We start from the raw sequence: 16,901 nt of genomic DNA on the forward strand, positions 1-16,901 counted from the left end.
TTTGTTGAATTTCAATTATATTAATGCATGATTTAAGTAACCCAGGGGAATAAAGTTTATCTTCAGAATTTAAATCTAATTCAGCAGTAAACATACATAAAGCATTATGCATGTTGTGTGAAGCGAGTTAAATTGATTCTGGATTAATAATGTCCATTTTAACCATATTATTATTGTTGGCTGCAGTTTGCAGTGTTTTTTATTCAACTGATTTGCACAAACAGACTTAGCATCTTATAAGTCTAGTATTTAACATATATATATTTCTTTTCCTTTCATAGGTTTGGTCACGTCAGCGAATGTATTGGGTGAAATTTGAGGTTCTGTATTTTGCATAAACAGTCTGGTCGGTATGAGATCCTGACTGGGTTCACCATAATAACCTGCATCACTTTTACAATTGTCTTAAACAAAAATATTTAATCTAAAAAAAAAAAAATTGTTTTATTTGTATCATATCTAATAATTTTTGATAAAGACAAACAAATTACCACTTTTTTCTTAATGAATATATCTATATTGTTATCTCTAAGCTGTAATAATGTTTAATATTTTATATACAAAATCTCAAATGGATGTGTTTAGGACTCAATTTAAAGATTCATCAGCTCATTTAAGATGTCATATTAAATAAATTATATTGTACACCTTTTGAAAATCATATTAAACATACTTTACATAAAACCCACCTTTCTGTTTTTAAAAAGTTTTTTTTCTTCATAAATTTTTATTCGTCTAATGTAATATTCTAATTTTAAATGTTTTCATTGGCTGTAAGTGAAAAATTATCATAATTAACAGAGATAAAGGCTTTCAAACATCCATCTGTGTGTAATTGATCTATACATTTCACTTGGTGATAAGTTCCTAAAGTAAATGGGCTTTTAAATTTAATATAATGAATTAATCTGTACTGTTTTTAAACAGATTTATGCCATAGTGAAAAACTCCAAATTAAACACTGAATTAATGTCAGCTAAAGTCGATTACAATACTGAAGTAAAAGTCCTTGTTGCACAGAATGTTGTTTCTTCTGCTATTCTGCTCTTTACAGACCTCTTGAGTGTTTAGCCTGATTAGACAGTGTTGGTAATTTTTAGGAACTAGTTAGCATGTCATAGGTTAATCATTTCACCAACAGACATAAAAACAATAGCGTGGTACGTACATTTGTTGTCAAATGATGAAAAGTGCATCTATTTTAGTAGCCAAGACAAATATTTATGTTCTTTACTTGAATTGTCTCTTCTAGGCAAGCTCTTGGAAGCTAAACACAATTCATTTTAAATGATTATGAAGGAGGCCAAAACATTCTGAATCATTTTATTCTAGTTTTAGTTGCAGTTTATTTAACAACTATGTCTCCACTAAGTAGGAGTCTTCCTGTGGGCTTCTCTAGTTCCTCCTGTCAGCTGTGTCTAAAGCTCAGATTCCTCGTGGACAGACAGGAAAAAACAAAACTTTAGGCTTAAGCGTCAAATTTCTCTCACTAACTTATGGCTGCTAACGCACTCTCTGCTGCTTGTTTGGTTTTGGATCTTGTCAAATTTGTTGTCGCCTCTTTTAAAAACTTGTTACAGCTGGAAGACTGCACAGTCTCATCTGCGTTTCCTACAAAAATAATTTTGCAACGCCTGCCTCGTAAATTGCTGCCAGTTTGCAGAGACACTGTTCAAACATTTATACAAGAGCTAGCCCTCTGATGTCTGGGAAATCAGAGACAGCACCCCCTCTATCTGAGTCCCACTCAGTGTCCGGGACCTGCTGCTGTCAATCTCATGAATATACTTCATCTAAACCTCTTGATTATTATTAACCCATCATGATGCATATTTTGGTGCAAACCTTACTAGATGCTCTTGCTGCCATTTTGGCTATGTGCTGCAAATTTTCTATAGAATTAAATTAGGCCATGTTGACTGAATCAGTAAATCATATTAGCACTTCTTGAGTAATGCATACTAATTTATTCATGGAACCAACCAACAGTTTTCCTGCTTGGTGTTTTTTCATGTGGTGCAAATGCTCTTTTCTTATCTGGGTCAGATGAGTTGGTCGGCTACAGCTTCCCTCTCCCCTGAGAAGCAAGACTTCATAACTATTAATTTGGCTGCAACCCATGCAGGTACGACTGCAAAGTGTTGTGGTGGTGTTATCGCTGCAGTCTGTGCTGCATAAGCAAAGACATATTATGTTTTATCTATTTTTTTTTATGTGGCTCTGTTTAATGTTGCTTCAGTCTTGCAAGTAAAATGGCACCATCAGCTTCCCTTAATGGCAGCCAAAGCCTCGCAGCTTGGCGGTAGGTAATGATGGCATTATCATCGATCCCCACAAAGTGAGTTGAGAGCAATCAATGCTTCACTGTGTGTTCTCCATGCAAACTGGAGTCAGATTAGGCTGTCTGCAGCAGTGGGACAACTTTCTGCAGATTAGAGAGCTGCTACTGAAGAGATTGAAATTCTGACTTATCTATGCATGTTGCTCCGTTTCCCAGAAGGCAGCCACAGGCAGAGCTTTAAGGCAGCATGTTTTTGGTTCCAGATTAGGCCTAGCGGCCACATCTGCTAACATCTGTGTGCCATGAGGCCTCTAATTCTGACAGTCATGCACTAATTAATCAGGCTGTTGTGATAGTTGCAGTTCAGGGACGTCACTGTGCAGACGGAGGCCAGTGTTGAAACTGTCATCCGTCCTGTGAATTTGTATTTCATATACAACCTCCTTAATACCAGAGAGAAATAAATTGCATCAACAAACCGTCCTATATTAACCCTTAAACTTAAGTGCAGAGGTAAGTATGCTAAATAATAAAGCATTACTTAGCCTGTAGGCTGTTAGACTAAAATGAATTGTGCATTTGTGTATTTTGTTCTCATTTAAAAGGTTTATGCATTAACTAGCCCATGTATTCCAAACTCATGAATCCTCCCAAGGTTGAAGTTATATTTGTTGTTTCATCTTTTTTTCTTTCACGGAGTTTTATAATAATTGCTTTTGACATGTTTCTCTGTGACCCGCCAGTACTTTAATGTCTCAACTCTGTTGACGACCGTTAAGTCAGCAGTCTTCGACTCTTGGCGCAGCTGTGGTTAAAACACTTCTGTATTGAACAATCTTTTTTTATGCGGCCTGTGAAATGTAAATGTAAGAGAGACTAAGCTCTCCGTAGTTTTAAGACATAACTAAATATATCACTTTGTGTGTGATCTATTTATGACTTTCACTTTTTTGAAGTTAATTAATGAAATTCAATAATTAGACTGAGAAGTTTTCTAAAGTGCAAGTGTAGCATTAGCATGTTTACACTGTTGTGATAGGACTTATTGGGCTTGTATCGACACCACGAGTTGTGCCAAAGTAGGCCCAAGGAGAAAATGGAAACATACATTATTTGTAATCTCAGATGTATGACTTATGAGCAGCATGCATGTTTATTTGACTCAGATATGATGTCCGAAATGAAAAATGTCTGTTATAAAGATGATCTCGGTCTCTGGCCTGATCTACGAAGGCTCAGATGCAGCAGTTGCTCAGAGATGGCTTGCTTATCAAAGGTGATTATGTCATGGAGGATAAACGCCTCCTACATTCCTCTGGTCTTTGTGTAGCTCTGAACTGCTTTATGTAATTTGCTCGGTGTGTTTTGGGTTTTTAAAGTGCTTGATAAGAACTTTTTGGCTCTTGGCCTATCAGGTGACATCTACAAGGCTTTTGATGTAGCTATAGCTCGAGCAGCACATCTCTCGCTGCTTTTAGAAACTGATGGAAAACTTGTTATACATATTTATTTATGCTCTTTGTGTGTTCTGTTTTTTTGTCCCAATACTGAGATATCAGTTTAACACTATTTATCAGATGGCGCAGCTGTTCATCTTCTGTATGCCTGAGCCTTTCCCAGTCCTGAGGCAATCATCGCTCTCTAACATGGACTCTTATCAAGGGTGCTCGATAATTTGAGTCTGCGTTGAGGTCAGGATGCAGGAGGAGTGCTTTAATGAGATTTGCTGAAGGTGCTTTTGATGTTAATTTCCTGGCTGGGTGTGTGTTACAAATGACGGCTCTCCAGAGTTTGGGCTCTGTGTGACATGGAAAAAAAGATTAAATTGAAAAGTTAATTGAAAACCAAAGATACCTTGTATTGTTCAGCTCACTGATATTTGTCTTCTGCGGGAGGCAATCATGCACAGGCTGAACAGCTGAGCTTCTGGCTGGCTTTGCAAAGCTTTGACTATAAATCTCATACATATTGCTTCCTTGCTATTGTCTCTTTCACCTCAACTTGCCTTTTTACTTCAATTTCGACTGCATGTCCCTAACAAAAATGAATAAGTCAATATGTATGTAATTTTGGGGTTTTGTATGATCAACCAGAACAAATACTTTGTAACTGACAATTTTCTTACCAGATTGTCAAAATAATTGATAGACTAATCGATTACTAAAGTAATCATTAGTTGCAGCCCTGCTCCTATTTAATAATTAGTAGACTTCTTGTGATGGTTAGTAGCACTGGGTTTCACTTTGGAGTATGAAAGAGTCTAAATACATATGAATACCACATTTTGGATTTTATTTGGTAGAATGTTTGAAAACCTCCTACACTTGTCATTCTACATCACAATTATGTGCTAACTTATGTGGACTCCTCACATACAAGTTCAAGTGCAAGGTATATGAATGTTTTTTTTAACTACTCCTTATACCTTTATTCAAATTATTGAAGTTTCACAAAAACATTTTAAATGCATCTGCTTTTTGCTTTGTTCTTTTTTTTTGGATCATATCAGCTAAACCACTTATGTTCATTAACAAATGAATCATTTTATGAAAAGACTGCAAGAAGTAACAGCTGCAGTAGCACCACAGCGAGAGGTAGGCCTGTCGCGAAACTATCGACGTCATTTTAATTATCGGCATTATCGTCTCTTCCGGCCTTTTTCTCTTTCTGTTAATGACACTGAATGGAAAAAAAGGCTCAACTCCGGTGCTCTCCACTGATCCTCCCTTCCTCATTTCCTTAGTGTAAAGCCCAGCGCACCCTACACGATCTTAGAGCTGTCGGCCGATTGTCGGCCCATTTTCAAAACCTGACAGATCACACATTAGCCGACAGAAATCCTAGGTATAACGGTTCGATCGGATTCGTTCCTGCCGTGTGGTGTCCAACAATGGGCACAAAATAATGGCTACAAGTCCAGTTAACTAATTTTAAAACCAGGCATTAATCAATGCTTTACTACAATCTACCTGCAATGCATGTGGCTAGTGTCAGCGTAAAGTCCTGACTGAATGAAAATCATTAGAACCTATTTACGTCACGTAACGAAGAACAGCTGAAAAGTTACCGGGTTTACCAACTGTGGTAGCAATTTCACTCCAACTCCTCTCCTTGTCATTTCTATATTCTTTGCATGTTGAATAAACACTAATGTTGTTTCCACATATCATCTCCAATGTCCGCTGGACTTCGGGTTGCGCCGTGTCAGCTGTTTGGGATTCCCCGACGTAATTTCCCCTCAGAAAGCGCGGAGGAGAATCCGCGCTTTCTGATTGGCTACCTGTCACATTCAACAGGCTGCGTTAAAGCGCCCAGTCGGGGGAAAATCCCTGATTTCGATCGGAGCGGCAACGACGATCTACCGTAACACACCACACAATCTTAGAAAGATCAACGTTTTAAGATTGTTGTAAGGGGAAAAATAGGAGCAAAAAATCGTGTAGTGTGAACTATTGCATCATGTAGTCGATGTGCCCATCTTCTCTATTTAAATCTAATGATTACTGAAGGGCAACATAGTATACAGACTTCATAATCTGCACTCTTTTGGTTGAATGCAGTATTTATTTCCACTTTTACTTTATGTTGTTTAGTTTTTTTTTTTCAAGTGCGTTTTTTGTTAATGGAGACCATTTTATTTTTGTTTTTGGTTGTTTTGTTTATTTTGTTTATCAGTTCCAGTGTTTAGTGTTCTTTTGAAAATAAAGTGTATCTATCTTTTGCAAGAAATCGCATGGATTATTATGTCATTTCCATTAAATCAGTGTAAAAAGGTCTTCAAACAATATTATCGTTTATCGCAATAATTTTTGAGACAATTAATCGCTCAGCAAAATTTACTATCGTGACAGGCCTAGCGAGAGGTCTACGTTGTGCTGTACACTCCTGCACAGATAAGAATGTTTGAGATGTGTTGTGGTGTGTGAAGACAGAATTTCTGTATATTAGTTGATATAAATTTTGAGAGTTGAATGAAACCACTTGACATGATCTGTACTTAGAAGAGTTTATTCTTGCCTCAGATGATCATTGGCACTTATTGTTTTTTTCCCTGCTTTTCTCTGTTTCAGGTTTCTATTTTAAGAAGATTAAAGAGATTTAAAAGGGTCAACATCCTGTGGGTTTTCTGATGGGGGATCAGAAAATGAGCACATCCGAGCCGTCACATGATCATCATGTACTCCTGGCTTCATCCATCAAGGGACTATCCCTTTGCATATGTTGAACTGTTTACTGGCAAACATTCAGAGGAATAGTTAAACCCCTCTCAACAGAAAATGGCATCAACTTTAGTTGGTTACAATACAGAGTGCATTTTAGAGTACAGGTGAGGCTGAGCCTCAGCCGACATCACCAACGGGACTCTCTGTGGAGGAACTCTGCAGCAGATGACCTTTAGAGAAGATTTAATGGTTTAGTTTCTGTCCCACCACCTTGCTGACAAGGTCGACCATGGCTGCTGCTCCTTATAGAAACAGTTCCTTAGTGGGGCGAGGAAAAGACTGACCGATAAATGATGCAGCGTAACGGTGGCGGAGTGGGTGTCGGAGGCCAGACATGGGTGCTGCGCCGGGTACGTCTCACATGGCTCAGTTTCATGCTCTTCTTCATCTTGGTCTTCTTCCCTCTCATCGCCCATTACTACCTCACCACCATTGATGAAGCCGGCGGGCCCGACAAGCGCATCTTTGGGCCCCGGCCCGGCGGGGAGCTGTGCGAAGCCAAACACGTACAGGACCTGTGCCGCATCCGCGAGTCTGTCAGCGAGGAGCTGCTGCAGCTGGAGGCCAAGAGGCAGGAACTCAACGGCGAGATCGCCAGGCTCAACCTCCGCATCGAGGCCTGCAAGCGCAGCATCGACAGCGCCAAGCAGGATCTGCTGCAGCTGAAAAACGTCATCAGCCAGACCGAGCATTCCTATAAAGAACTGATGGCCCAGAACCAGCCCAAGCTGTCTTTGCCTGTTCGACTGCTACCAGACAAAGAGGACCCAGGACTACCACCACCGAAGTCTTCGCGTTCCTGTCGTCTGCGGTCTTGCTTTGACTACGCACGCTGTCCTCTTACATCTGGGTTTCCTGTTTATGTCTATGACACAAGTTCTTATGGTTGGGGGAATAATCTTGATCCATTGGTGAAGCAGGCTTTTGCATCATCTGTTAAAAGCAATATTTATGTAACTGAAAACCCAAGTATCGCCTGTTTATATTTAGTTCTGGTGGGAGAGGTACTAGAGTCCTCCCCTTTGCCATCTCCTTCAGAATTGGAGAAGCAGCTGAAAGCTCTTCCTTACTGGAGGTCTGATGGACACAATCATGTTCTGGTGCATTTCTCCAGAAAGTCCATGACTCAGAACTTCTTGTATAACGTCAGCACAGGAAGGGCAGTGGTCGCCCAGTCCACCTTCCTGGAGCAGCAGTACCGTGAGGGATTCGACCTAGTTGTGTCCCCGCTGGTCCACGCTCTGTCAGAACCCAACTTTTTGGAGGTTCCACCACAGGTTCCTGTAAAGAGGAAGTACCTTTTCACTTTCCAGGGTGAAAGGGTGGAGTCTCTAAGGAGCAGTCTCCAGGAGGCGCCCCCTCAATCGGTTGAGGAGGAACTGGAGGGAGATCCGCCCGCCGACTACGATGATCGGATAATTGGCACTTTAAAAGCAGTCCAGGACAGCCACCTGGATCAGGTACTGGTGGAGTTCACATGCAAGAACCCAAAACCCAGTTTGCCGACAGAATGGGCTCTTTGTGGGGAGAGGGAGGACAGGCTGGAAGTGCTCAAGGCTTCTACGTTTGCTCTGGTGATCGCTCCAGGGGACGGACAGCTGGTTGCCTCAGCAGGCTGCGGGATGAGGCTGTTTGAGGCCTTGGAGGTAGGGGCGATTCCTGTTGTGTTAGGGGACCACTCTAGACTACCGTACCACCAATTTATCCGCTGGACTGAAGCTGCCATTATAGTACCCAAGCCCCGTGTCACAGAGCTCCACTTCTTGCTGCGCAGCCTATCGGACAACGACATGCTCGCCATGAGGCGGCAGGGTCGTTTTCTCTGGGAGACATACTTCTCAACCTCTGAGAATGTTCTCAACACCATCCTCGCAAGCATACGAACTAGCATCCAGGTTCCTGCTGCTCCAATCAAGGACGAGCCCGCGCATGAGATTCCCCACAAAGCCGGGAAGCTGGCGGGAACGGACGCCAACCTGGCCGACAACGGGGATCTGGATCTTGGTCCCGTAGAGACGGAGCCTCCATATGCCTCTCCCCGCTTCCTCCGGAACTTCACATACACGGCAGCAGACACGTACAGAGCATGGAACAGGGCCCCGGGGCCCTTCCATCTGTTCCCCCACACTCCTCTGGACCCGGTGTTGCCCTCAGAAGCCAAATTCCTTGGCTCTGGAACCGGTTTCAGGCCCATTGGTGGGGGCTCTGGAGGCTCTGGGAAGGAATTTCAGGCTGCTCTTGGAGGGAATGTCCCCCGGGAGCAGTTCACTGTGGTCATGCTGACATATGAAAGGGAGGAAGTGCTGATGAACTCTCTGGAGAGGCTAAATGGGCTGCCATACCTTAACAAGGTAGTGGTGGTGTGGAATTCACCAAAGCCTCCTTCAGATGACCTCCTCTGGCCAGACATCGGCCTGCCTATTGTGGTAAGATTCATGTTCCCTGTTTGCTTTCTTGTAAAGATTTGTTAAAGCTCCTTGCTGGACTGCTTCGTAAAATCAGTAGTAGACACCTCAGCTATAGCTTGTCGCTTATAAAACATTTCATGGTTAGTTTTTTCCAATTTCTTTTGCGCTATTTTGTTTTTCTAATTAGGATAAAAGCAACAACAACAACAAAAATTTTCCACTTACACATAGCTTTAATGGCATCACATAAGGCAAGTAATCATCCATTAACCTTTATCAGATTTCTTTATCTTTTCTTTTCTAAACTAATACTAGCATTTGAATGGTTTGTCTTTATTCAAAGGATTTAATTGTTATGGTGTCCATTGTGTTTACCATTACAAGCACGCAGATTTATTCTTGTAGCACGTGTGATGCCATTGACCCAAATACACACAAAGCAGAATTGGCATCATTAGTAAACTGCCTGCTTCCTTGCTAATGTTTTTGAAATGCACAATATTAAAAATAAAAGTTATTGCAGATTTTAATTACTGTGAAATTTAATGTTTCTGTATATTGTATTTATAAAATGTATTTCATAAGTTTAATGCCAATTAATAATTTGGCCTGTTTTTTTTAATCATAAGAAAATAAAATGACCAGCAATAATAATAAAAAAAAAGACAAGTTATAGATCTCAAGACATGGTGCCCTGTTTTCCTTTGCAGTTATTTTCTTTTGGATCTCTTTTCAAACTGTTCTGGGTAGTGTTATATAAAATGTTCTCTGTGCTGCCTTATATAAATGCCCTTTTTTGCCAAACTCATGCCTGCAGGTTGTCCGCACAGAAAAGAACAGCCTCAACAACCGCTTTCTACCCTGGGACGTCGTGGAAACTGAGGCCGTCCTCTCCATCGATGACGATGCTCATCTTCGGCACGACGAGATCATGTTTGGCTTCAGGTCAGTGAAGCTCTTGAGTAGTGTTGTTTTCTCTGTTTTGTGCCTACAGGAAAGATTTCAAACACTAAGATTTAACATCTGAAACAAGAGCATATGGAAAAGCCTTTGGAGTTGGAAGTTTTTCTGTCTCCCTCATCAATTAGAGAGAAATCTGACCCACTGTGGTTCACTCCATAGCTTCAGTTCTTTGATATTTTCCAACGTTTGATTCTGCACAAGCCTCCCAAAGTTCCTCCACAGCATTTATAATCAGGTTGAAATATTGACTTTGACTGGACCATTTCAGTACCTTGATTCTTCTGCTGTGGTTTTCCTCCTGTGTTTGGGATTTTCTTAATGGCGCAGTTTGAGTCGGTTTTAACCTTTCAGCCACCAGGCGTCACATTTGATTGTAAAATACGTTTGGACAGAAAGAAGTTGTGGGTTGACTTGACTGTAAGATGACCAGGTCCTCTAATTGGAAAAAAACCCGCATCAACACTCTTCCACCTCTGTGCTTGCCAGTAGGTCTGAGGTGCGTGTTTTTACTTGTGCTGCACCGATTGCAGTTTTCTGGCCGATCACTGATCTTTGAGGCCTGACCTGCCAATTCTGTTCTTACTAATTTTAAAGTAATGAAAATGAGTAATGCTTTTATTATTATTATTATTATTATTATTATATTAGATTTAGAAGTTTAATTATATCTGGTCGGATTTGTTACTTAAAGCCAAATCTAATTCTCAATCAGTTGTAGTTGCAACACTTAAGGGTTTTTGTCTCTGAGGAAAAAAGTAACATCCCAAAAATTCAAAACACCACTTTGAAGGAAACCACTGAGTATGACACAATAAATAAAAAGAGACTGAAGTATCCATGTGTCTGTTGAATAGCTCAAATGTGAAGTCTGTGTTTAAACCAAATAAAAGCTGTTTTTTCCTGCAGAGTTCTCGCCCCTGCTCCCGTCTTGTTTGGGGCCGCTGTGGCAGCTTGTCCAGACAGGCAGAAACCGGCCCTCTGACTGTTCGTTTGTGTACTGGGTCATATGTGATGCATTTTCTCAAACTCCCCCCAATGATTACTCAGGAATGTTTCCTGACCTCCTCTCCAGGGAGAGAGAAGTCCCCGTGCCGTTGAGCATCTTAGATTTTTTAAGTGGCTGCACATGAATGTATTAGAGAAGTTGATTTGCTTTTGGACATTCTGTGGATCTTCTGGATGGGAGGAGTCCAGTTATCTCATCTCATAAACTGAAACACTGAACTCGGATGAAGTATGTTTGTTTCTGTTTCACTGATGTCGTACAGATGTTACGTGTAAGAATACACGCAGAGCCTTGGAAAAGTATTCATACCCCATACATTTAGGCACAAAGTGATACATAACTGTGATACATAACTGTGTTGTGCTGAATAGTCTGAGAAATACAGAGTTCATTTGCATTTAGCCATCTTTACTCTGTTACCGCTAAATTCAAGTGCTTCAGATGTTACATACATGACAAATAATCCACTTTGTGTGGGTTTTAATCTTATAAACTTGTATCTTGGCAAAGCTGGAGGGGAGATGGATGGAGCTAAATTAAAGGTAATAATTGTGGAAGAAATTATTAGAGGCTGAAAAAGACTTTAGATTAGGACTTCATCTTCCTGAAGAACATCAACCCAGAAACCATAGTCAGCAATAAAGGTTGAAGGCCATAGACTGGAGTTAAAACTTCAAAATATTCAAAAGTTTACTGCTTTATTGGCTCAGGCTGAATGAATACAAATGCTTGACAAACTTTTTGGACTTCAATTTGTAAAATGCTGAAAATAATTGTTTTTCCACCTCACAATTTTGCACATCTTTGTGATTGTCACATAAAACCACAATACTTGTAATACACTAAATTTGAAAAAGCGAGGACACTACAATTCTTCAATTACTCCTTTGTATGAGCGGGGGACCATAACATACATGAAAAGAGGCAAATCCGAGAAAGTTTTAACAACCTGAGTAAACTTTCAGACTCGAGTAAGGTCTTGAATGACTCATGTTGTTTGTTTTCTCCGTTTGGTGGTATCTCTCAGAGTGTGGCGTGAGGCCAGAGATCGCATCGTCGGTTTCCCAGGGAGGTATCATGCGTGGGACGTCAACCATCAGTCCTGGCTCTACAACTCAAACTACTCTTGTGAGCTCTCCATGGTCCTGACAGGAGCTGCTTTCTTCCATAAGGTCAGATAAAAAGAAATCTTGAAAAAAATAAATAAATAAATCATACGCTGTAGAGTTTAATACAGCCATGTTGCTGACAGATTTTCCCTACGTGTTTTTTTTGTCCTTGTAGTACTACGCCTACCTGTACTCTTACGTGATGCCCCAGGCCATCAGGGACATGGTGGACGAGTACATAAACTGCGAGGACATTGCCATGAACTTTCTGGTGTCTCACATAACCCGCAAACCGCCAATCAAGGTCAGAAACGGCATGCTGCGTCCTCACTCTTCAAGTTTCTGTTTCTTCCCCTGGGTTAAATGTATTTTTATTTTTCTCTATTTAGACTCTCCATTACTCAAACTGGCATATCCAATATTACCCGCATAAAAAAAAAAAGTTTAACTCGTGGGTTATGCTTGCTTTTTCTGTTCTGGATTTTTATTGGAAGGACGTTCAGCGCTGCACAGCATGTTTATGCCTAGGCAAATAATTACGGCAATCAAGTCATGGAAGCTGCTGGAGCCTGTGGTTTTAAAGTTATGCCTGATTTATCGGAGTGGGGATATTCCGCAGGGAATTAAAGCCGTCTTTGGTGGAGGGAGGATGTTTTATGACAGCACTTCACTGAAGAGTAAACCCTTTGAATATTGAATTTGGAGCAAATCCGTCGTTCTTATGGCTGAGGGAATATATTTCCCTTCTTCTACACCCAATAGGACAAATAAGATTGGAAATTAAATTGCTGTTTTTTATTGCACCGCTGGTGAGAAATTGGCAACATTCAAACCTGAATGTTTTGCGAGTTTTTTTTCTTTCATAATTGAAATCTTAAATGGGCAGCATGTCTGCACAGCAGCAGATTTACCACAGTCATTTTTAAACAGCGTGTCCTTATTTTTCATGCAGTGGTAGACAGAAACAGGCTTTCCCCCCTCTCAGCTGCAGACTGATGTTTTTCGCTTCAATGCATTGTAAGATTTCAGCCGCTTGCTGCTTGATTAGCCAACATTTGTTCCTTCTGTCTGGAAGACGCGCCGTCTCAAGCGGACTTTGAAATTGCTCTAGAGAATTTCCTAGAATGGACTTTAAATGGGCATTTGATGGCTTTGTGTGTTACAATGTTCTCACAACTGAGGCTAAAACAAAGCTTTAATCCAATTTTTCTTTCTTCATCAGCATCGCTGATAGACCTAAATGAAACTTTAAGCAGCATTGACTCTGCGGCAACATTTCAAGAGTTTAGCATCCTGTCGATAGTACTTCTAAATGAAATATTTAGTGTTAGATGGTTTGCGGAACAGAACAATGCTTTCCTTAAATGATTAATCTGGTATTACGACCTGAACAAAGTGATGGCGATATAATTTGTTATAAACTTAGACAGACTGCTTCACAAACTACAAAATACAACTAAATTGTTATTGATTAAAGCTTTAAAATCCAAATAAAACTTTCCCTCGCATCATACCATTAAAACGACACACATTAACATGATGTGTGATAATCTGTGTCTCTACAAGTTAGAGACCCAGTGCGGTATTTCCTTTTAAACATCTGCTATGAGAGTTAAAATGTTCAGCTAGTTCTTCTTGAGCTTGTTCAGTTTCATAAAATATACATATATATTTTACAGTTTTTATCTTTTGTCTTTTAAGTGCACAAATGATTCCTTGTGCAAGGAAATATGCTCTGTGCCAAAGTCTACCAGACGGAGAAAATTGCCACCACTCAACACTTAAATCTGTTTTTAACACTTAGGAGGCTTTGACTCGTTTCTCTTATGTCTCTAACAAGCACTGTTCTTGAAATATGTTCAGACCTCAAAACCTCTTCCAGCAGTACAGTGTTGCTTTGTGTGCTGCATCACTTACTAGAATTGAGAGTTTTGAAGCCACTTGGAAGAACAGAAAGCTGCTTTTTGCTGCGCTAAAAGAAGAGGTCTGCATTTGTAGAGGTTTAAACATGACTTTTCCTGACTTTTTCTAATGATCGCTTAACAAACTTGTTAATTCTGTCGACCTCGTTAAAATTGATCCTGGACTGATTTTTTCTTCTTCTACGTTTTTGCATGTTATTCTTGGTCTTGTTCCTATTTCTGTTTTATTTTGAAGAATCTCGAATTTTTTTAGTCTTGACATTTTGAATTTCCTGCCTTTTATCACCTGTTTAACTTTTGCTATCAATAATTCAAACATTTCGACTTGTTCATAAACTTCTGTACAGTGTAGATAAAATATTTGCATCTCCTGAACTTTTCATATTTTATTACATCACACAGCAAAATGTTTTTGGTGAATTTTATGTGAAGGATCAGCATATAGTAGTGACATATTGTGAAACAGAAGGAAATTACTTACTGATTTTCTACTTTTTTGATGAAGGATGAGATTGTGGAAAAGTCCAAGTCCAGGGTTATGTAAGAAAACATTACTCCAGGGAAGAACGAGTACCAGTCAGATGAAACCAAAACTAATATGTCTAAAATTTTTCAATCAGGTGAATGATGTGATATCAGCCACAGTCTTTGATTCCACAATCTCACCTGCATGTTTTGAAAGCAGATTACATCTGTAATCCATATTCTCTGGTTTAAATAAAAGATAAAATGATCTCTTTTAGAGATCTGAAAACTGATGTGAACAGATAATGAGCTTCAGCTCTTCTCAAAGAAAAATAGATATTAACCTCAACATTTAGATGTGTAAAGCTGGTGGAAACATATTCCAAGAGAGCTGAAGCTGTAGTTGCACTGAAGGTGGTGTTATGTTTTGACTCAGTTTTAAGATTTTTACTGATGAAACCTTTTAGAAAGTATATTTTATTTCCACTTTGTAATAATGCACTACTTTGTCTTGGTTAATCCATAAAATCTACATAAAATGCATAGAAGTTTGACTGTAAAGTGAGAAATTCCAAAGTTGTGAGAACTTTATGTATTACCTTCTGCTGCTTGTCTTATTGGCATTTAATCCATCCATTCTCTTCAGACCCTGTGTATTTTTGTTTGTGCCCATTTAGGCATGCCATTACTCAAACTGGCACTTTCAATATTGTACACACACAATTATGAATTACAAAACGGCAGATCGAATCGGCGCTTTACGCTTGAGTTTTCTCCAGAATTTCACTTGGAAGGACATTTATTACTAGACGGCATGTTTACGACAAACCAACGTCGTAAATCTACACACTCCTTCACTACAAGAGGGCCTTCAGCAACAGTTAGCGGTGTGTTTTGCAGACTGCCAAATTGCCTTTCAAAGTGAAAAACTGCGACTTTACAGTCCCTCTGTTTATTTCAGGTAACTTCCCGCTGGACGTTCCGCTGCCCCGGCTGCCCTCAGGCCCTTTCACACGACGACTCGCACTTCCACGAGCGCCACAAATGCATCAACTTCTTTGTCAAGGTGTACGGTTACATGCCGCTGCTATACACGCAGTTCAGAGTGGACTCTGTGCTGTTTAAGACTCGTTTGCCCCACGATAAGACAAAGTGCTTCAAATTCATCTAGCCGGGGGTCGGGCATCTTCGCAGACGGACAGAAGGGAGAGATTGACGGACTGAAACATCCACTGCAGGTAGTGATGAAGACTGACGGCTGGACTGCAGCATAAACAAGCAGGAGGAAGCTTTTGGGCTCAGATTTTGTGGAGGTGGATCGAACGTTTAACCTTAACCAGCTGGAAATTCAGAGAGTGTAGGTTGAGAGAAACCACTGCCGAGAATTGAAGCCTTTTCAGCGGACGTCACTTCTTGTTTTTTTACACGCCTTTTCAATCATGTTCAATCATCAACCACTAGTTACAGAAGATATTTGCACCTCTTACCTGCCTGCCACAGAAAAGCAGGCAGACTTACAGTGTACAGAAACTCTTCACTCCTCCTGATGGTGGAGCTGCAGAAGTAACGGACAGAATTATGGCTTCAGCTGAGAGCAATTCAGTTGAAAACTGTTCTTCAAACTCAAGCACTGATGATCAAACGTATTTTATTGGACTGTTCTTTTTTTTTTTTTTTTTTTTAATGTCGTTCAAATGTGTAAATTTACATCTAGTGGAAATGAGACCTCCCTGCCTTTTGGGAAATCAAAAGGACAACAGCTCAGTCCAATCATGTCTTAGCAGCGTTGCGTCCTCCAGAGGGAATTCACTTTAGCGGTCACCATAATGCCTCAAATGTGTCAATAAAACCAACCATCATGCTGTCCAACTCGAATCATTTTTAATGAAGTGATATTAACCAAATGGCTGAAAATGATCAGTATCACAAAAATTAACAGGCAGTTTCAGTAGAATGTATTATGGATGCAGTTGGAGGTCTATACAACTGTAGTCAGAGATTTATATACACTCATCAGCATAAATCCCATATTAATGGGTAAAAATATTACGTTTCTGTGATTATTAAATGCAATAATTTGTTGAGCAAGTTTCAATTTATTTTGGATTATTTATTTTTTCGTTTACACATTATACGTACACACACATTTTGGGGGGTTTCTGATTAAGTTTATACTTTAACAACTGTCCTTTCATCCATCAGCATGATCCACACACAACGCAGGCTGGATGTTTGACCTCTGACCACGGTAGAATTGGTAAAGTTCCGGTTTGAATGTGCTGATGTTGGACCGTGCAGTTGTTGCTGTTCAGAACCCTCTCACTTGATGTTAAGCTGAGTTTGCTATAGACCATGATGCTGACATTCCAGCATGTTGTTGTGTGTGATTGAGGCTTAGTGGTTCTGGGAGCCACTAAGCCTACTGGGAAACTGGGAACATCCTTCCCAGTTTCCTTTCTTCTGATAGTTCTGACCCAAACCGCGAAAACATGAACACAGTTTTGTGTTTCAATGGTACAATAAT

At 40.1% G+C, this 16,901-nt stretch overlaps 1 protein-coding gene across 1 annotated transcript in view; it reads left to right on the top strand.

Annotated features, from left to right (window-relative positions):
• Positions 1 to 16,461, top strand: part of extl3 (exostosin-like glycosyltransferase 3) — a 30,575-nt gene extending 14,114 nt beyond the window's left edge. The window contains exons 2-6 of the mRNA XM_032585080.1: positions 6,352 to 8,930; positions 9,730 to 9,857; positions 11,909 to 12,053; positions 12,166 to 12,294; positions 15,339 to 16,461. Of these exons, the coding sequence (XP_032440971.1) occupies positions 6,795 to 8,930; positions 9,730 to 9,857; positions 11,909 to 12,053; positions 12,166 to 12,294; positions 15,339 to 15,548 (2,748 nt within the window). The 5' untranslated portion in view covers positions 6,352 to 6,794 and the 3' untranslated portion in view covers positions 15,549 to 16,461. The remainder of the gene's footprint in view (positions 1 to 6,351; positions 8,931 to 9,729; positions 9,858 to 11,908; positions 12,054 to 12,165; positions 12,295 to 15,338) is intronic.
• Positions 16,462 to 16,901: the final 440 nt, after the last annotated feature.

The sequence above is a fragment of the Xiphophorus hellerii genome, chromosome 15, assembly GCF_003331165.1.
Source record: "Xiphophorus hellerii strain 12219 chromosome 15, Xiphophorus_hellerii-4.1, whole genome shotgun sequence".
Taxonomy (NCBI): domain Eukaryota; kingdom Metazoa; phylum Chordata; class Actinopteri; order Cyprinodontiformes; family Poeciliidae; genus Xiphophorus; species Xiphophorus hellerii.